The sequence below is a fragment of the Haliotis rufescens genome, unplaced genomic scaffold (assembly GCF_023055435.1).
Source record: "Haliotis rufescens isolate VD_foot unplaced genomic scaffold, xgHalRufe1.0.p SCAF_5, whole genome shotgun sequence".
Classification (NCBI taxonomy): Eukaryota; Metazoa; Mollusca; class Gastropoda; order Lepetellida; family Haliotidae; genus Haliotis; species Haliotis rufescens.
In genome coordinates, this window is record NW_025964223.1 from 39,132,692 (window position 1) to 39,149,462 (window position 16,771).

Sequence of the window (16,771 nt, forward strand, 5' to 3'; positions counted from 1 at the left end):
AGTATGTCAATGTTACCAGTGTAGATCTCACTGTCAATGTAAGTATGTCAATGTTACCAGTGTAGATCTCACTGTCAATGTTAGTATGTCAATGTTACCAGTGTAGATCTCACTGTCAATGTAAGTATGTCAATGTTACCAGTGTAGATCTCACTGTCAATGTAAGTATGTCAATGTTACCAGTGTAGATCTCACTGTCAATGTAAGTATGTCAATGTTACCAGTGTAGATCTCACTGTCAATGTAAGTATGTCAATGTTACCAGTGTAGATCTCACTGTCAATGTAATTATGTCAATGTTACCAGTGTAGATCTCACTGTCTCGTTTCAACTTTAGAGACAGTAAAAACAAAAGTAATGATAATACGTGTCATGTCAGATTAAAATGTCTAATCGAAATAAGAAGGTGAGGTGAGGGTTATCGCGTTCAAGATAATTACAACGAGTGTGTGTGTGTATGCGTGTGTGTGGCTGTTGGTACTAGTCCGGATTAATGCCGATATATTTTGTGCTAGCCCACTGAGATACCATACCACAGGCTAACATGGATACCCCACTCAGACACAGTATACTGACCCCAAGCGTACCAGTTCTTATTATTATAGCCCCTTAATGTCCAGCGCCAGACAGGGTAACAACAAGTACCATCTTTTAACGCGGCCGGGGATCGAACTCCTAACCTTCTGTTCTCCGACGCTCTACCACTTGACCATTAAGCATCAAATACACAAAGAAATGTAATAAGAAAGTGCTGGTGTTATCCCAGGTGACGGATGACGGGAACCCGCCCCTGTCTGCCCAGAAGGTGTTCACGCTGCTGCTGGTCAATGATGCAGTGACCTGTGATGACCCTCCGAGCATCATTAATGTGGACACTACGGTGCCACTGCCTGCAGTCAAACCCCTGTCATGTACGTCGGCAGCGGGGAACAGCATCTCCTACAAGGTCACAGTTCTATCAGGAGGTGAGTCACCTTGACCCTTGCAAAGGGGACATAACTCAAAGTTTCTATGACAACCATAGTTTCAGATTCTCTCTTGTCTGTGGGATTCAGATTCTGAGGCAGGACAACTTCAGATTTGATGTTTAGTGTGATCGATACAACTGGTTCTATTGAATGTTGACAGACATTCAGATGGAAACATCCAAACTGACACAAACGTAGGAACCTACAGTGATGGTAGAAATGGTCTCTAGCATTACAGTATTGTTTTGGGTTATCATTTTTACTTCATTAGCGTTCTTGGATTGGATTTCAAGTTGTCTAGTATTCCAGTCATTTTTATTCAACTGATTGCAGATCAAGTTTTAATTACAACATTTTTGTAATAAAAAATTGTGATTAAAATCTGAACAAGTTCATGACAACTGTTGAGTTTGTACTTACATAACACCCGATTGCTGTTTTGACAAGATATATTCTCCCTTACAGCCGACATCGCAATGTCTGTGTTAAAGAACGGTTCCATATCCATCAACACATCTTCCCAGGTGGCTGATTTCAATGTCAATGTAGAAGTGTCATCCATCTATGATGTTCAGACATCATTCAACACCACAATAAGTGCAGGTATGTCATAGATCTCCTGTTAGAAGCCAGTGCCTCTCCAACACTCCATGTGGGTATAGTACCTCAGGGGGCACGGGTAATCTCACGTACCCTGTGCTTGATGTAGGACCCAAGTAATATGAGCCTCAGATTGCCATAGTGAAGGATGCATTTCCAGATGCTCTGATACAGCTGGAATATTGTCGACTGTCGACTAAATCAACATGTAGATACTCAGTGTTCCAAGTATTCGGGTAATCCTATCTGAGTCCAACAAGGCCTTCTGAGCAATGTGGCATGGTTGTCCCAAAGGTCTAAGGTCTTGCTGACCCAGCATCACAATTTTCGGGACAGAGTTGCATACCTTTGTTTTACTAAGATCTGCTTCTAATATATCATAGGATCAAATCTTAGGATGATTATGAACCTTAGTTCGTCAGCATTAATCTATTAATCTATTAGCTATGAACTACAAACAAGCTATGATATATGAGAAGTATTTGTTCAAAGCAGTGTTAAAGGCAACTCACATTTATCATCCAAAACTGTATAACACTTGGGTCACATCAAGCGATAGCTCCAAGAAGATAGGGAGTACGAGTGGCCCAGTGGTCTAAGGCACAGCGATTCGCTGGGCAGAGTTGTGTCCCTTGGGCACAGAAACCTATGATTGTGGGTTCGAATCCCAGTTCACCCCAATTATGTTTCTAGGTTTGTCAGCACCATACCCAAGTTCGTGTGTTTCACCGAAGTGGTAAACGTTTGAGACCTGCATCACTTCGGTCTTTCCTCCCACATTAAGCTGACACATGTTGATATAATTTGAATACTGATAAACCCAACTCACTCACTCAATCACTCACTCACTCCAAGATGATATGCTTTACAGATTACTGCGACATGTCACCATGATGGCACAATCAAATTGCATCACTAATCTCTCAGCCACTGATGCTGGGCAGCTGTACTTTTTACTCTCATGACACGGATGTTACTGTTCACAAACTCAAACAGTTGTTTATAAAGCTTTTAGACATGTGGTGATATATTTTAAATAAAAAGCACTCAGGAAATTAATCCACAATATATCCAATGAATTTCATGATGAGTGAGTGCGGGAGTAAATAAGTTGGGTTTAAAGCTGCTTGGAACAGTATGCCAGTTATATCACAGCATGTCAGACTAATGTGGGAGGAAAGCCCGAAGTGATGCAGGTCTTAAACGTTTACCACTTTGGTGAAACCCACGAGCACGTGTATGGTGCTAATCGGGGCGAACCGGGATTCGAACCTATGATCATTGGTTTCTGGCATGCCTAAGGGACGTAACACTGCACAGCAAATTGTGGTACCTTAGACAACTGGGCCAACCCTGCCCACACAGTCATGATGATGATGATGATGATGATGATGAAACCTATTGTTTCAGGTGAGAAGCCCAACTGCACTATGGCCAGCTCCGACCTGAATGTGAGAACCAAGGATGCTGCAGGAAGCATCTACATCAACTTTACCTGTGAGACTGCAGGTTCCAACAAAGACGCCATGGAGTTTGATATTGACAATGACATTGAGAATGATTTCTTTGCTGTGTCTGCAACAAGCAGGGATGTTGGAGGGACGACTGTGGGAAGTGCTGGCATCTCACTGGCTGCAGCATACAATGAAACCACCTTTCCCAGTTCTGTGAGTGTGACGATCTCATTCTCGCCACAGCTAAACAAATATGTGAGGACATCCCATTACGGGTCACGTCAGACCGACCTTGCGCAAACTTTGACTGACCAATGGAATGAGCAATCAGGAGGCAGTTTTCTCGTGCTTTATGGCACCAATTTCAAATTGGCGACTACGCTTTGAAACATATTTTGACAAATTCTCGATTACAAATTTGAAACCTGAACAAAAGAACATTCTGGAATGGCTGATAGATGGTTTAGATTGTATGGATTCAGTCGTTAAACCCGTAACTATCGTTCGGAGTTAAAGATTTCGAGGTTGCATGATTAGAAATCACATTCCGACTGCCACTTTCATAATCTGGTAAGCAATCCTCTGATTGGTCAGATGAAAGGTCGTTCTGACGTGACCCCTAATGGGATGTCCTCAGATCTTTGTTTAGTGGCAGCGAGAACTGAGGTCTGATTTTAATGAGATTGGTGAGTGTGATAAAGTGACTAAATAGCACTGGATTAGGAACACTGTTGCGGATGTTTCCGACCATAACAGGCCTCAAGTTTGTAAATTATCAATTCTTGATCAGTCACACCAGTGGTTGATATTATGAGCAACGTCCTACATCATGTAATTAACTGTCACAAAGACTGACCACCTGATTCATTTCAGTCAACTCTTACAGCAATCATAGGTTACTTGGAACAAATCCACTCATCTTACCTCCATGTCAGAATGATGAGATCTGATTGGTTCACATGATCTTTATAAAATACTGTGTAACCCGCCATGGAGGGTAATAAATTTCTCAGCGGAGGAATAATTTTTGTAAAACCCGCCACAATCACTACAGGCTACACATGCATTTCGGAGCGAAAGAATAAATTCTTTATACACCACTTCAAAGCAAAAGGCTACACGCTTTTTCAGAGCCAATGGATGTCACGTGACATAGTGCAGCTGTTTTCTATCAATTTTCAACTTATTTGAATTTTTTTACAATGTCATATTAAACATTTAGGTAAAATAAATCTGCTTTAGCAGGATCCCGAGGGGTACATGGGGTTTTATGCATCCCTCGTTATACCACTCGCCTTCGGTTCGTTTCTCAGCGGGTGAATAAATCTCTTATACCCTGCCAGGAGCAAGACAGGCGGATTTCTGAGATGCAAAATAAATCACTTAAACTGTGCTTTGAAGCAAAAAGCAAAAAGCCTTGTTCCGAGTCAATGAAAGTCACGTGACATAGCACGAGTTAAATCAATTTTGAATTTGTTTTAATTCTGTTACAATGTAATATTGAAACATGTCAGAAAAATGAATTTGTTGTAGCAGGATAACTGTGGGTACATGGGGTTTTATGTGTCCCTTGTTACGTTTTATTCTCCTCTGGCTCGTGGTATAAAACCTAAGGTGAGACGCATAAAACCCCATGTACCCCTCATACCCCTCGTGTTTCTGAGAGGGAAAAAAATCCCTCATACCTAAAGCAAACAGCTGCACGAAAGTGGCATGACATAGCAAAAGTTAACCACAGCTCAGTCAAATGGCTGTTTTGATAAAAAAAATTAAATGGCAGATTCAAACATGTCAGTAAGTTAGATAAATTCATTGCAGCAGTATCAGTCAGGGTACACTCACTTCAGGCTCATGGTATAAAACCCCACCCGGGATGCATCAACCCTCATGTACCACATGTAAGACTACTGCTACAACTTATATCTTATCTGGAATAATGATGCCAATAAGTGATTTCAGGTTTGCTGCATTTTTCTGATCCGCCACAACCGATAAAACATTTTTTGGAAAATAAGCATCTTCACTATGATCCACAATATTAGATATGTTCTTTAAGATTATGAAAACAATGTCTGGGTGTGTACCAAACCATTTGCATTGCTAGGTGAGCTACAGGACCCATGACTGAAGGGAGAGGTGGCCCAGACTTGATGATTGCATGTCGTCATGCTCTGATGGCGTGGATCATTGCTTATAATATAAACCACTGGCCTCAAATTGTCTGTTCCTGGCTAGATTTTTTACAGTATGCTTAGATAGAGCGTCCGCCTAGAGAGCGAAAGGTCCAGGGTATCATCCCCGGACACGTCATACAAAAAGTCGTTAAAAGATGGTACCTATTGTTACCCTGTCTGGCGCTGGCCATTAAGGGGCTAAAACAAGGAATGGTCGGCTCGGAGTCTGAGTGGGGTATTCATGCTAAACTGCAGCATGGTATCTCAGTGTGCAGCAGTGCTAGTACTATAAATCGGCATAAGTCCTGACTAGTACAAGTAGCCACACACATGTGCATGCAAGTCGCTGTATATAAAGTGCAATAATCTTGGATGCAGCGTTAAACCCTATTTCACCTCGCCTATTCATGTTTCAAAGCCGAAAAGGGTGTGTGCCTGTTTATAGCTGCAGTCAGCAATATTCCACCTAGGTCACTGCAGCTTCAATTGAAAGTAATTCTGGTTTTGGAAAATAGTTTTTATCTCTTGTCAATATCATGTTGTTTTATCAGGTAACGGTGACTGTGACGAATGTGTATGGAGACACGAAGTTGACCTTTAAGGTGGTAATAGTGAACACTCCACCGGTGTTTGTACCATCGGACCTCCCCGTGGTGACAGTGAGCGAGAAGCTAACATCAGGTGGACAAGTTTATAACATCAGCGCGACAGATGAGGAGTCAAGTGTCACCTTCTCTTTACAAGGTAAGAGCAGAGAAATCCCAGTTGTCAAGATGGTACTGTCTGAGAGAAATCTTCCTGATTAAAAAAAATTCTATATTATTGAATTAAAGGTTTATAGTGATGTCTTTACAGCTTCTGTATATGTAGACCTTCTCTGCAGTAACTATAAGGAAGTTGGTGTTTCCCGAATAAATAAATAAATATATAATAAATAAATAAATAAATAAATAAATAAATAAATAAATAAATAAATAAATAAAGTTACTCTGGTTCAGACACACACACTTGATATTGCTGTCTACAGCACAAAATGTATGAGTCTTATTTTCAATTTTCATTTATTTGCTTGAAGTCCTGTGTATGCGTGGACCGTAACTGAGAAAATTATCAAAAATTGTATTTCTGTTTTTCAGATGCAATTAATTCTAGCATTCCAGTACCATTCAGTATTGATCCCAGTTCTGGGCAGATCTCCACCAGCGGAAGTCTGAATGCAACTCTAGTCAAGTCTTACACTGTCACAATTACTGTAAGTACCTTTTTAACTGTAACTTTTCTTCCTGTAAGGCGACATTTCTTGGTTTACGGATTTCAAACTCATTGCAAAAGTGAGGTAGGCCAATTTAAAAAAAAAAAAAAAGCCTAACTTGAATTTTGTCCTAAAAAGTTAGGTAGGTATAAACAAATATTCTGGAGTAACAAAATTGAAACAACTCAATTTTTCAAGAACATTTTATCATATCCCTGGCACTCAGCTTGTGCACAAATGGCAATATAACAATATTCATATCATGGGTGGAAATGCATGAAAGACGCTGCTACCAGAAGATTACTGCTGTGACACCAAGTTCCCAGAGACTCTTGTGTGATATGTGAAGCCAACATTTATCAAGGAAATTAAATATAATACACAAACCCTTCAGTGTTTATTTTTTAGTTTGTTGGTCATGGGCATATGAACAGTTAATCTAATGTAACTCCTGTACCTATGTCCTTGAAGGTGACAGATGCAGGTGGTTTGAGCAGCAGCATCAATATGACTATCAAGGTGGATGATGTCAACGAGCCACCACAGTGTGCCAACAGTGGCGATGTTACACTGAACGTGGATGTCACAGCACCAGTCAATTATTCTGTCATTGTGCTGAACTGCTACGACTGGGATGTCGCCGACAACAACAGCATCCTGACATACACCCTAGAGGGGGTCGAGGCACAACTTGCAGGTAGGCTGCCAGACACTCGGGGCCTTCAAAGGTTTCATTTCACAATATTGGCCTTGTTATATTAGGATGATTTGTACCTGCAAAGGCAAGAAAAGCGTAACACAAAATTTCATATTTAACTTGTGATTGTCTCCATTGGATTCTGTGGAAGACTAAGGCTCACAACCCTACGCTTGTAAGGACAGACTAAAGTGGTGATGATGCTGGCACATTATGTGTGACCTGGCTGATTGGGTATCTTGTACCCAGTGTGGAGCATTGCTCATGCTGTCAACCATTGGTTTCTCTGGTAAAGACCTTTTTACATGCTGATATGGCTGGATTTTTAAAGCCTTTGTGTGTCTTAAAAATATTGAACTACTTGTTTACCCATCCTTGACAGATTGGGTTGTATACCCCTCAGGGAGCTGAGAATGACCGGGTTAATAATGGCATGGACTTGGCACATTATTGTTATTGTTATTATTATTATTATCAACTGGAAAAAGCTACCCTGTCCCACAAAAATGTCCCACCCCTTTACGAAATCCTGGATCCACCTCCATTGACCAATTAGACCATTGGTCATGCTATCAATCACTGGTTGGTCTGACTTCATCATATACTGGCTACTGTGCTCTAGCTGTAATAGCTGACTGGAGATTATAACAACATTCACTCACTAATGCCGGATCTTCCTACATCAGGATCTGTCCTTGGTTAAAGCCTACTGCTGACTGTGATGTTCATCAAATTGTACAGAAAACTTCATTATGGATGACATTGTATGGAGTTGTTCTCTGTCTTTTCCAGGTCATATTGGTTTCAATGACAGTAACAACAGAGAGATTCTGCTGCTGCGGTCGCTGAGTACACTCAATCTGACAGCAACGCCATCAACAACATTCAACATCATCATCGCAGATGGAGGGACTCCTTCACTGAATTTGACTCTGTCCATCACCATCAACTTCTCAGGTATTTATTGATGAACATGATTTTGAAAAAAGTCAAGTCGCGAGGGGTGAGATTATCTGCACTAAATGAATGACGAGTGTCAGACAATCCATCAGATAATCAATCAATCCAGTTTGGATTAGGTTGGTAAATATTATTAGTGTTTAAAATACCCGCCTGCCCGACAGTCGGAGACGGTCTTTTTGCTGACGGACGGCCTGTTATGAAAAGTTCCAGCGCCGATGGTAGCAAGTTAAAGTTACTACAATGACAATCCACAAGTTTATTGTTATTTTCTGAGAACAGTACTTTTCTTATGTTTACCCTCTGTTACTTTTGTTCGTTAGTCGAGAAAATTTTGGACTGGCAACATTTTATATGGTCTGATAACTTTGCAATATTGCCAGTCCGGTTGTCTGGCTGAATTTTTGGGGATTTTTTTACACTGATGTTATATGTTGCATATTACCTATTTTTCATTTTTAGATGAGAAATACAGAAATATGAATGAAAAGTCAACCCATCTGTCCAATAACAAGAGATTATAACTTTGTGACATTAGAGTTATGTCCCTTAGGTGTCTGGATCTGTTAATTGGTTTCAGTGCCAGCTTTGCTCTGATAATGATCCTTGGTTTGTCAGCACTATTCCAGTGTTCATTGGATCCACTAAAGTGGAAAAGCTTCAATTACCTGCATAGGCCACTTCAGGCCTACCATTCACCTTAGTTATAATATGCTGATGCCATGATATAGGCCTAAGTCATAACCTGTTCAGGTCAGCCTTAATCTTATAAAGGAGAAACTTTATATATTATGTCAAGAATGTTAAATCTGCTTCTTGCCCATATTCATTGAGGCTGGAATGTTATTTTAAAAGACACATTGTAAAGTTTTTGTCCCATGTTTTGTTCAGATAAGCGTCCGACATGTTCCGAGCCTAGCCTCCAGCTGTCCGTGTCGGAGCGAAGTGCTGTCTCATCCTGCTTCAACCTGACCCACAGCTGCACCGACCCCACCTCCACTGGCCTCACCTATGTCCTGACCAACACCTCCCTGGGGGGTGGCGACCAGCCCCTGCTTGCATTCTTCTCCCTGGGGACCAACTCCCAGGGATCCCAGCTGCCCTATCTGAGTGTGTGCCTGGAGACAAACATCACAGGGCTGCCTGGACGTTATATGGTAGGACCAACCATTTCACATTCTGGGGCCTGGGAAAGACTAGTTTTCACTCATTGTTGTGGCAGAACATCAAGTACATCCAGTGACATGTTTTCTCATGTGTAGAGAAGTGTAGATTAATCATTCTTGTCATGGCCATGCTAGTTTAATTTGACAGGGTGATGGTCAATAAAGAAATCTTGTATAATATCAGAGGGGGATTCCTGTCTGCTGCTGGGGTCAACTAAGTTGTATTCAGCCAACTAAAAGAAGTCTTCCAAATCAGTTGGTTATGAGAAATGTAGGTGATGTGATATTAAGCGTCGCGTCCAAGATTATTGTACTTATATAGCGATGTGCATGCACGTGTGTGTGTGTGTGTGTGTGTGTGTGTGTGTGTGTGTGTGTGTGTGTGTGTGTGTGTGTGTGTGTGTGTGTGTGTGTGTGTGTGTGTGTGTGTGTGTGTGTGTGTGTGTGTGTGTGTGTGTGGCTGCTTGTACTTGTCCGGACTGATGCCGATTTAATAGTGCTAGCCCACTGAGATACCATGCCCCAGTTTTAACATGAATACCCCACTCAGACACAGTATACTGTCTCTGAGCCGACCAGTCTTTGTTCAGCCCCTTAATGCTGAGTGCCAGGCAGGGTAACAACAAGTGCCATCTTTTAAAGTCTTTTGGTATGACGCGGACAGGGAATTGGAAATCTTGAACATGATGAACCTTGTTACAGATCAGAGACTGTAATATCCGGATGTAACTGCATGTTTTCCATTTATTACTTCAGGGAGGTCTACAAGTTTCCAACAATTTATTTTCCACTAATTTAAATGTGACGGTGGATGTGCTGGATGTCAATGACCTGCCCATCATCCAAGGTCTCCCCATCAACAACACCTACAACATCAGCGAAACAACACCTATAGGATCGCCAGTTGCAACTCTTAACATCTCCGACCCAGATCCAGGGGACAATGGAGTACTGTCCGTCACTTTTGAAGGTAACATGACTATACTTGTTTACTAGATCTGATGCAGAAGTGTCACACACACACTCCCCCCCCCCCCCCCCCCCCCCCCCCCCCCCCCAGCAGGCGTTGCTTGTACAGGTAGAAATCATCCCAAGCAACTTCCACTGATCCCAGAGGCAACTTATTGGACTGGGAGTCAGGCTTCCTGACTTGGTCGATTCCACAGATGACATCCTTACCATCGTCCCGGGCCGCATAGTAGGGTACTGAGGCTTATTTTGCTCAAATATAATATGAACCTGCTAGGCCCCAAGTTGGGCGCCAATGTAGCGGCCCTTAAATTTCCGAGTCCAGTGATGGGATTCGAACCACGGACATTCTGATCTGAGGTCGGACGCCTTGTCCACATGACCAAAGAGGTTAACCCCGTCAGCAAGCTGATAAGGTAAGTATGTCATCTGTGGGATGACTCCACACCCTGCTACATCAGGAACACCATCAACATATTCACTAAAACACCCATTTTCCTTTCATCCTACAAACTCCAATGTTGTGTTTCTGACATCCATGTAGAATACATCCATCCAAACCAAGAATTTGTTTCTTGAGATCAATTCCATACATTTTATAGGGTTAATTGTCATAAGAAAGCATAAATCATATAGAATTTCTGTTATCGGAACATGACGATTAATAAATACCTGATTATTATTGTTATTTGTCATTGCTGTATTGATGTATAACAAAGTTATTTTACAATCCAGCGGCCGACCCTTCGCTGACATATGCTGGAGACTTTGAGTTTAACAATGTGACGGAGGAGATAAAAGTAGCTCAGATGCTGAACGCTACATCGAACACTGACTATTCCTACATACTGACAGTAAGTATTGGCAGAACTTTACCATAGATGATCATGATAATTATGATACCCAAATCTGACTTAAAGAACTAGTATATATATTTTGTCTTATTTGTCATAAAGTGGCTTTGGTTGGTCATTTTATTGGACACAAATAAATGCTATTTCATGTTTAAAGTAACATGTATGTGTGTTTACTTCTGTTAGAGAAGGTGTTATTCTGTTGAAATGTGTTTACAGTGATCACAGACTGTATACAGTGCACTTGATCTGTTATCCTAAAAGTTAGTTCTTTGTACGTGTGAACTTCCAGGCAAAGAAAGTATACACCTATATGTTTGACGGTGGCTAAAAATGAAACAGACAAGAAATGGTTATTTCATTGTGATGTATTTGAAATGGGTATCATACTTTGGACCTAAAGTTTGCAGTGTTTCGGTAACTGTTTTCAGCCTAGTAATGTTTTGATCATGTTTGTTATTTTTTGGTCAGATTCAATTTTCAAGTGTATACTTTCTTTTGCCCATCAGTTTATCGTTCATATCCATCAAAGATGAAACAGTACATTGTGGTTGTGACTCAGTTGGTTGACATAAGCCAGGAATTAAAACATTTACCCCGTTATGTAGTGTCTGTGTACAGGGTACCCTTCTACCACATGTACTGTGTATGTCTGGGGCGGTCGGGTAGCCTAGTGGTTAAAGCGTTGGCTCGTCACGCCGAAGACCCGGGTTCTATTACCAACCTGGGTACAATGTGTGAAGCCCATTTTTCGGTGTCCACTGCCGTAATATTGCTGGAATATTACTAAAAGCGGCGTAAAACCATACTCACTCACTCACTCACTCACTTTGTTTATCTGTTGCTATAGGTAACAGATGGAGGAGGATTGTCCACGTCCGTCAACATCATCATCAATGTTGATGATGTGAACGAAGCTCCTAAATGTGAACAGCCAGGAGACTTCACTGTAAACGCCACTGCGGGTCCGGACTTTGTGATTGGTCAACTCATCTGTTGGGACACTGACGCTAAGACCGAGTTCAAGACTCTTGTGTATGAGGCAAAGCCCAAGGAACCAGGTGGGGGTCACTTGGAGGACAATAGTGTCACATGCATGGAACCATGAATTGTTTGATGAGGGTCATAATGAATGTAATTCTAGGAATTTAACTTCTTGAAAGTCATGTAAAGTTCATCATGTCACTAACTTGTAGGCCTGTGTAAAGAAGGTAATAGTGAAATCCCTGTTTTCATGCCCTAACATTGGTACATTTGGGTAAATCCCTGGACAATTTCAAATTCGGATAAGCAAGAAAATTTAAGCTGACTTCTTGCATAAATAGAAGGGTTAGCCTAGCAGTTAAAGTATTGGCTTGCCTGCTGAAGACATGGTTTTGAAACCCAACATAGCTAAGATTTATTCTATTAATAAAGTTGCATAAAACCTTTCTCAATGACTCCTAGAGTGAAAGAGTATGGTGTTACGCATTTTTTCCCTCAATATCATGGCAGGGGACACCAGAAATGGGCTCCACACATTGTACCAATGTAGGGAACCAAGCCAACGCTTTAACCACCAGGCTACCCTACCGCCCCAATGACTCATAGAACAATGTGAACTAGATTCATGAAGTATAAAATGATGAAATGTTTAACCAACATGTGTCCTTTCAGGTGCCATATCACTGATCAATGTGACATCTGATGGTGTCATCAAACTGTTGGATACCATACCATACCAACATGATCAACTAGTCTACCAGGTTACCGTTAGCAACGGGAGTCCAGGCAACACTATAGCTCCCTCTGTCACCATCCCTGTGACAATTGTGTATAACAGTAAGTTCTTGATGTCTGTTGTCGTCCTGAAGGAGAAATCTGGGGCAACATCTTACAGAATGGTTGAGGGATATTTATTGTCCACTGGAAATGCGAAATGATTGCAAGTTCTGAAGTATAGACAAAATGAGTGAAAAGGTTTCTATTAATTTTATATTTGAGAAAATCCTTACACTGAGCATGTCTTACCACCTCTGTTGTCTAGTGGTAGAACGTCTGCCCGGCTAAAACAAGGATTGGTCGGCTCAGAGTCAGTATACTGTGTCTGAGTGAAGGTGTTCATGTTTACCTGCAGCATGGTATCTCGGTGGGCTAGACCTAGGGCTGGGACGGGTACCTCAGGTACTCGGGGTGGGTGGGTACTGAGTAGGACCAAGGTACCCAAAGGACTACCCAGACCCGTGGTTAGTCATGTGTTATACTGTTTAATGGCCAAAAATATCTAGAACTCTATCGTTACACTATTAGTGACGAATGTTCATATTTCTATCTGACTATGCACACATTCCTTCTGACTTTATATGTTTGCATGAAGATAAAACTTCAGTCAAGTTCAGTCATCTTCAGTGTGTGCATGATCAGATTGTTTTATACGTGTATCTAAATATATTCTGCCAGAAGTATGGTCAAACATTTCCCAATCGGACATTTTGTACCTATCTCTTGAGACCTACGGCGGGTATACGGGTCATCCATATGAACAAAAGTTTTATAAATGCAATTTCTATACAAGTCTTTCCCATTTTTTAAATTATACAGATCCATTGGGGCCAAAATGGCATCAACCAGTTGTCATCCTTTGTTGACCATTTGTGAATTAACACTACAAAACATGTCCTTTCCTTTTGTTCCTCCCCAGGAGAGTCCATTTGCATGATGATCCTCAAATGTTTGACCTTTGTGTGTTGCATACATAAATGGGGTTTAATGTCAGTGTCATGTGTATTTCAGAGGCCTTTCCACCCACCTGCAACACGACCAGTGTGAGTGTGCGTTTCAAGGACACGGACAGCGTGGGGTGTGCGGTCGAGAAGGTCAACTGTACCAACCCCCTGGACAAACTGCCCAGTGTCCAGATGACCAGCCTCCCGGCCAACTTCAAACTGGAGCAGGAAGAGACTGGAGCATCTATTTCCTTCCGAATGTGTGCAAACAACACCAGCTTTAAGGACAGTATTGGCAGCCATGAGGTAATCAATGTTTCACAGAATACTTCTCATGTAAGTCGGCTTCCACTCAGTTGTATTATCAAAATTTACATCAAAAGTCCTCAAGCTGTGTTTATTGCAGAAACATGTTGGGGAGTCAGTTTTCCTTGAAATGTTTGAATAAATTTCTCTAACAAAATGAAGCCCAATATGAATATCCCCATTCTTGGCCAAATGTCCAGAATATTTAATGATTTGGTGTGGTGTGGTGTGGTGTGGTGCGGTGCGGTGCGGTGCGGTGCGGTGCGGTGCGGTGCGGTGCGGTGCGGTGCGGTGCGGTGCGGTGCGGTGCGGTGCGGTATGCTTTGGTGTGGTGTGTTGTGTGGTGTGGTGTGAGTGGTGTGATGTGTGTGTTGTGTGGTCTGGTGTGTGTGGTGTGGTGTGGTGTGGTCTGGTGTGTGTGGTGTGGTGTGGTGTGGTGTGGTGTGGTGTGGTGTGGTGTGGTGTGGTGTGGTGTGGTGTGGTGTGGTGTGTGTGGTGTGGTGTGGTGTGGTGTGGTGTGGTGTGAGTGGTGTGGTGTGGTGTGGTGTGGTGTGGTGTGAGTGGTGTGGTGTGGTGTGGTGTGGTGTGGTGTGGTGTGGTGTGGTGTGTGTGGTGTGGTGTGGTGTGGTGTGGTGTGGTGTGGTGTGGTGTGGTCTGGTGTGTGTGGTGTGGTGTGGTGTGGTGTGTGTGGTGTGGTGTGGTCTGGTGTGTGTGGTGTGGTGTGGTGTGTGTGGTGTGTTGTGGTGTGTTGTGTGTGTGGTGAGTGGTTTGGTGTGGTGTGGTGTGGTGTGGTGTGGTGTGGTGTGGTGTGTGTGGTGTGGTGTGGTGTGGTGTGGTGTGGTGTGGTGTGGTGTGGTGTGGTGTGAGTGGTGTGGTGTGGTGTGGTGTGGTGTGGTCTGGTGTGGTGTGTGTGGTGTGGTGTGGTGTGTGTGGTGTGGTGTGGTCTGGTGTGTGTGGTGTGGTGTGGTGTGGTGTGGTGTGGTGTGGTGTGTGTGGTGTGGTGAGTGGTGTGGTGTGGTGTGGTGTGTGTGGTGTGGTGTGGTGTGGTGTGGTGTGGTGTGGTGTGTGTGGTCTGGTGTGGTGTGGTGTGGCTACTTGCTTGTTATCATCTTATTGTTATCCAAAATAGCTGTTCAAATTTGGTTATGAGATAGAAGGCAATAGAAGCATGACCTTATCAAACATTGACAAAATCATGAAAATGCCATTTATCTCTCAAATGCTTTTGTTGCACATTTCCAAAAAATACTCGATTAATTTCAGGTGAAAGTGATTGTGGAGAATGGACTGGGTAATGTCACCATGACCTGGAACATTGTAGTGGAGGACGTGAATGAAGCGCCACGCTTCCAGGAAGTCAAATACCATGGATCCATTCCAGAGACCACACCCATTGGGAAAATAATTGCCAGGTTGCAAATCAGCAATGGACCTTTCACCGAGAGTGGTCTGAAAGCTGCTGATGGAACGGACATCATCCGTGTCACGGACCCAGACAGACACACAGTGCAGCATCAGATACAGAGAACTGCAGCTCATGGTATGTTGTGTTGTAGAGTACCCTGATGTACAGTGAATAAGATTTGAATAAATTTATTACACAATGACAAGTTACTGAACATCATATCTCTAATTGAGGGAGATTTTGCCATATTAAAGTTGTACATGGAGTACAAACGATTTAGTTATGTTTATTTCAGGGAAGATTGTGTGGAAGAGGAATAACACAGCTGTTGCTGCGGATAACCTCCCCATCGACTACTCCTTTTCCAACTTATCTGTCCGGGGTGACCTGGACGAGTCTCTCCAGTACCAGTTCACCATACAGGTAGAGTTTTACATTGTCCAACTTCTCTGTCCGGGGTGACCTAGACGGGTTTATCCAGTACCAGTTCACCCTACAGGTAGAGTGTTACGTTGTATAACTTCTCTGTCCGGGATGACCTGGACGATTCTCTCCAGTACCAGTTCACCCTACAGGTAGAGTGTTACGTTGTATAACTTCTCTGTCTGGGGTGACCTAGACGAGTTTATCCAGTACCAGTTCACCATACAGGTAGAGTGTTACATTGTATAACTTCTCTGTCCGGGATGACCTGGACGAGTCTCTCCAGTACCAGTTCACCATACAGGTACAGTGTTATGTTGTCCAACTTCTCTGTCCGGGATGACCTGGACGAGTCTCCCCAGTACCAGTTCACCCTACAGGTAGAGTGTTACGTTGTATAACTTCTCTGTCCGGGATGACCTGGACGAGTCTCCCCAGTACCAGTTCACCCTACGGGTAGAGTGTTACGTTGTCCAACTTCTCTGTCCGGGATGACCTGGACGAGTCTCCCCAGTACCAGTTCACCCTACAGGTAGAGTGTTACATTGTCCAACTTCTCTGTCCGGGATGACCTGGACGATTCTCTCCAGTACCAGTTCACCCTACAGGTAGAGTGTTACGTTGTATAACTTCTCTGTCTGGGGTGACCTAGACGAGTTTATCCAGTACCAGTTCACCATACAGGTAGAGTGTTACATTGTATAACTTCTCTGTCCGGGATGACCTGGACGAGTCTCTCCAGTACCAGTTCACCATACAGGTACAGTGTTATGTTGTCCAACTTCTCTGTCCGGGATGACCTGGACGAGTCTCCCCAGTACCAGTTCACCCTACAGGT

At 42.8% G+C, this 16,771-nt stretch overlaps 1 protein-coding gene across 6 annotated transcripts in view; it reads left to right on the plus strand.

Moving 5' to 3' along the window:
- The window catches only part of LOC124123760, a 126,108-nt gene that overhangs the window by 39,636 nt on the left and 69,701 nt on the right, over positions 1–16,771 (plus strand). For all 6 annotated transcript variants that reach the window (XM_048383962.1, XM_046486929.2, XM_048383964.1 and 3 more), the window contains exons 6-20: positions 767–965; positions 1,434–1,571; positions 2,979–3,235; positions 5,748–5,940; positions 6,333–6,448; positions 6,920–7,145; positions 7,938–8,102; positions 8,997–9,262; positions 10,028–10,241; positions 10,976–11,094; positions 11,945–12,155; positions 12,751–12,915; positions 13,867–14,105; positions 15,369–15,645; positions 15,806–15,933. In XM_048383962.1, coding sequence (XP_048239919.1) covers positions 767–965; positions 1,434–1,571; positions 2,979–3,235; positions 5,748–5,940; positions 6,333–6,448; positions 6,920–7,145; positions 7,938–8,102; positions 8,997–9,262; positions 10,028–10,241; positions 10,976–11,094; positions 11,945–12,155; positions 12,751–12,915; positions 13,867–14,105; positions 15,369–15,645; positions 15,806–15,933 — 2,913 coding nt within the window. The remainder of the gene's footprint in view (positions 1–766; positions 966–1,433; positions 1,572–2,978; positions 3,236–5,747; positions 5,941–6,332; positions 6,449–6,919; positions 7,146–7,937; positions 8,103–8,996; positions 9,263–10,027; positions 10,242–10,975; positions 11,095–11,944; positions 12,156–12,750; positions 12,916–13,866; positions 14,106–15,368; positions 15,646–15,805; positions 15,934–16,771) is intronic.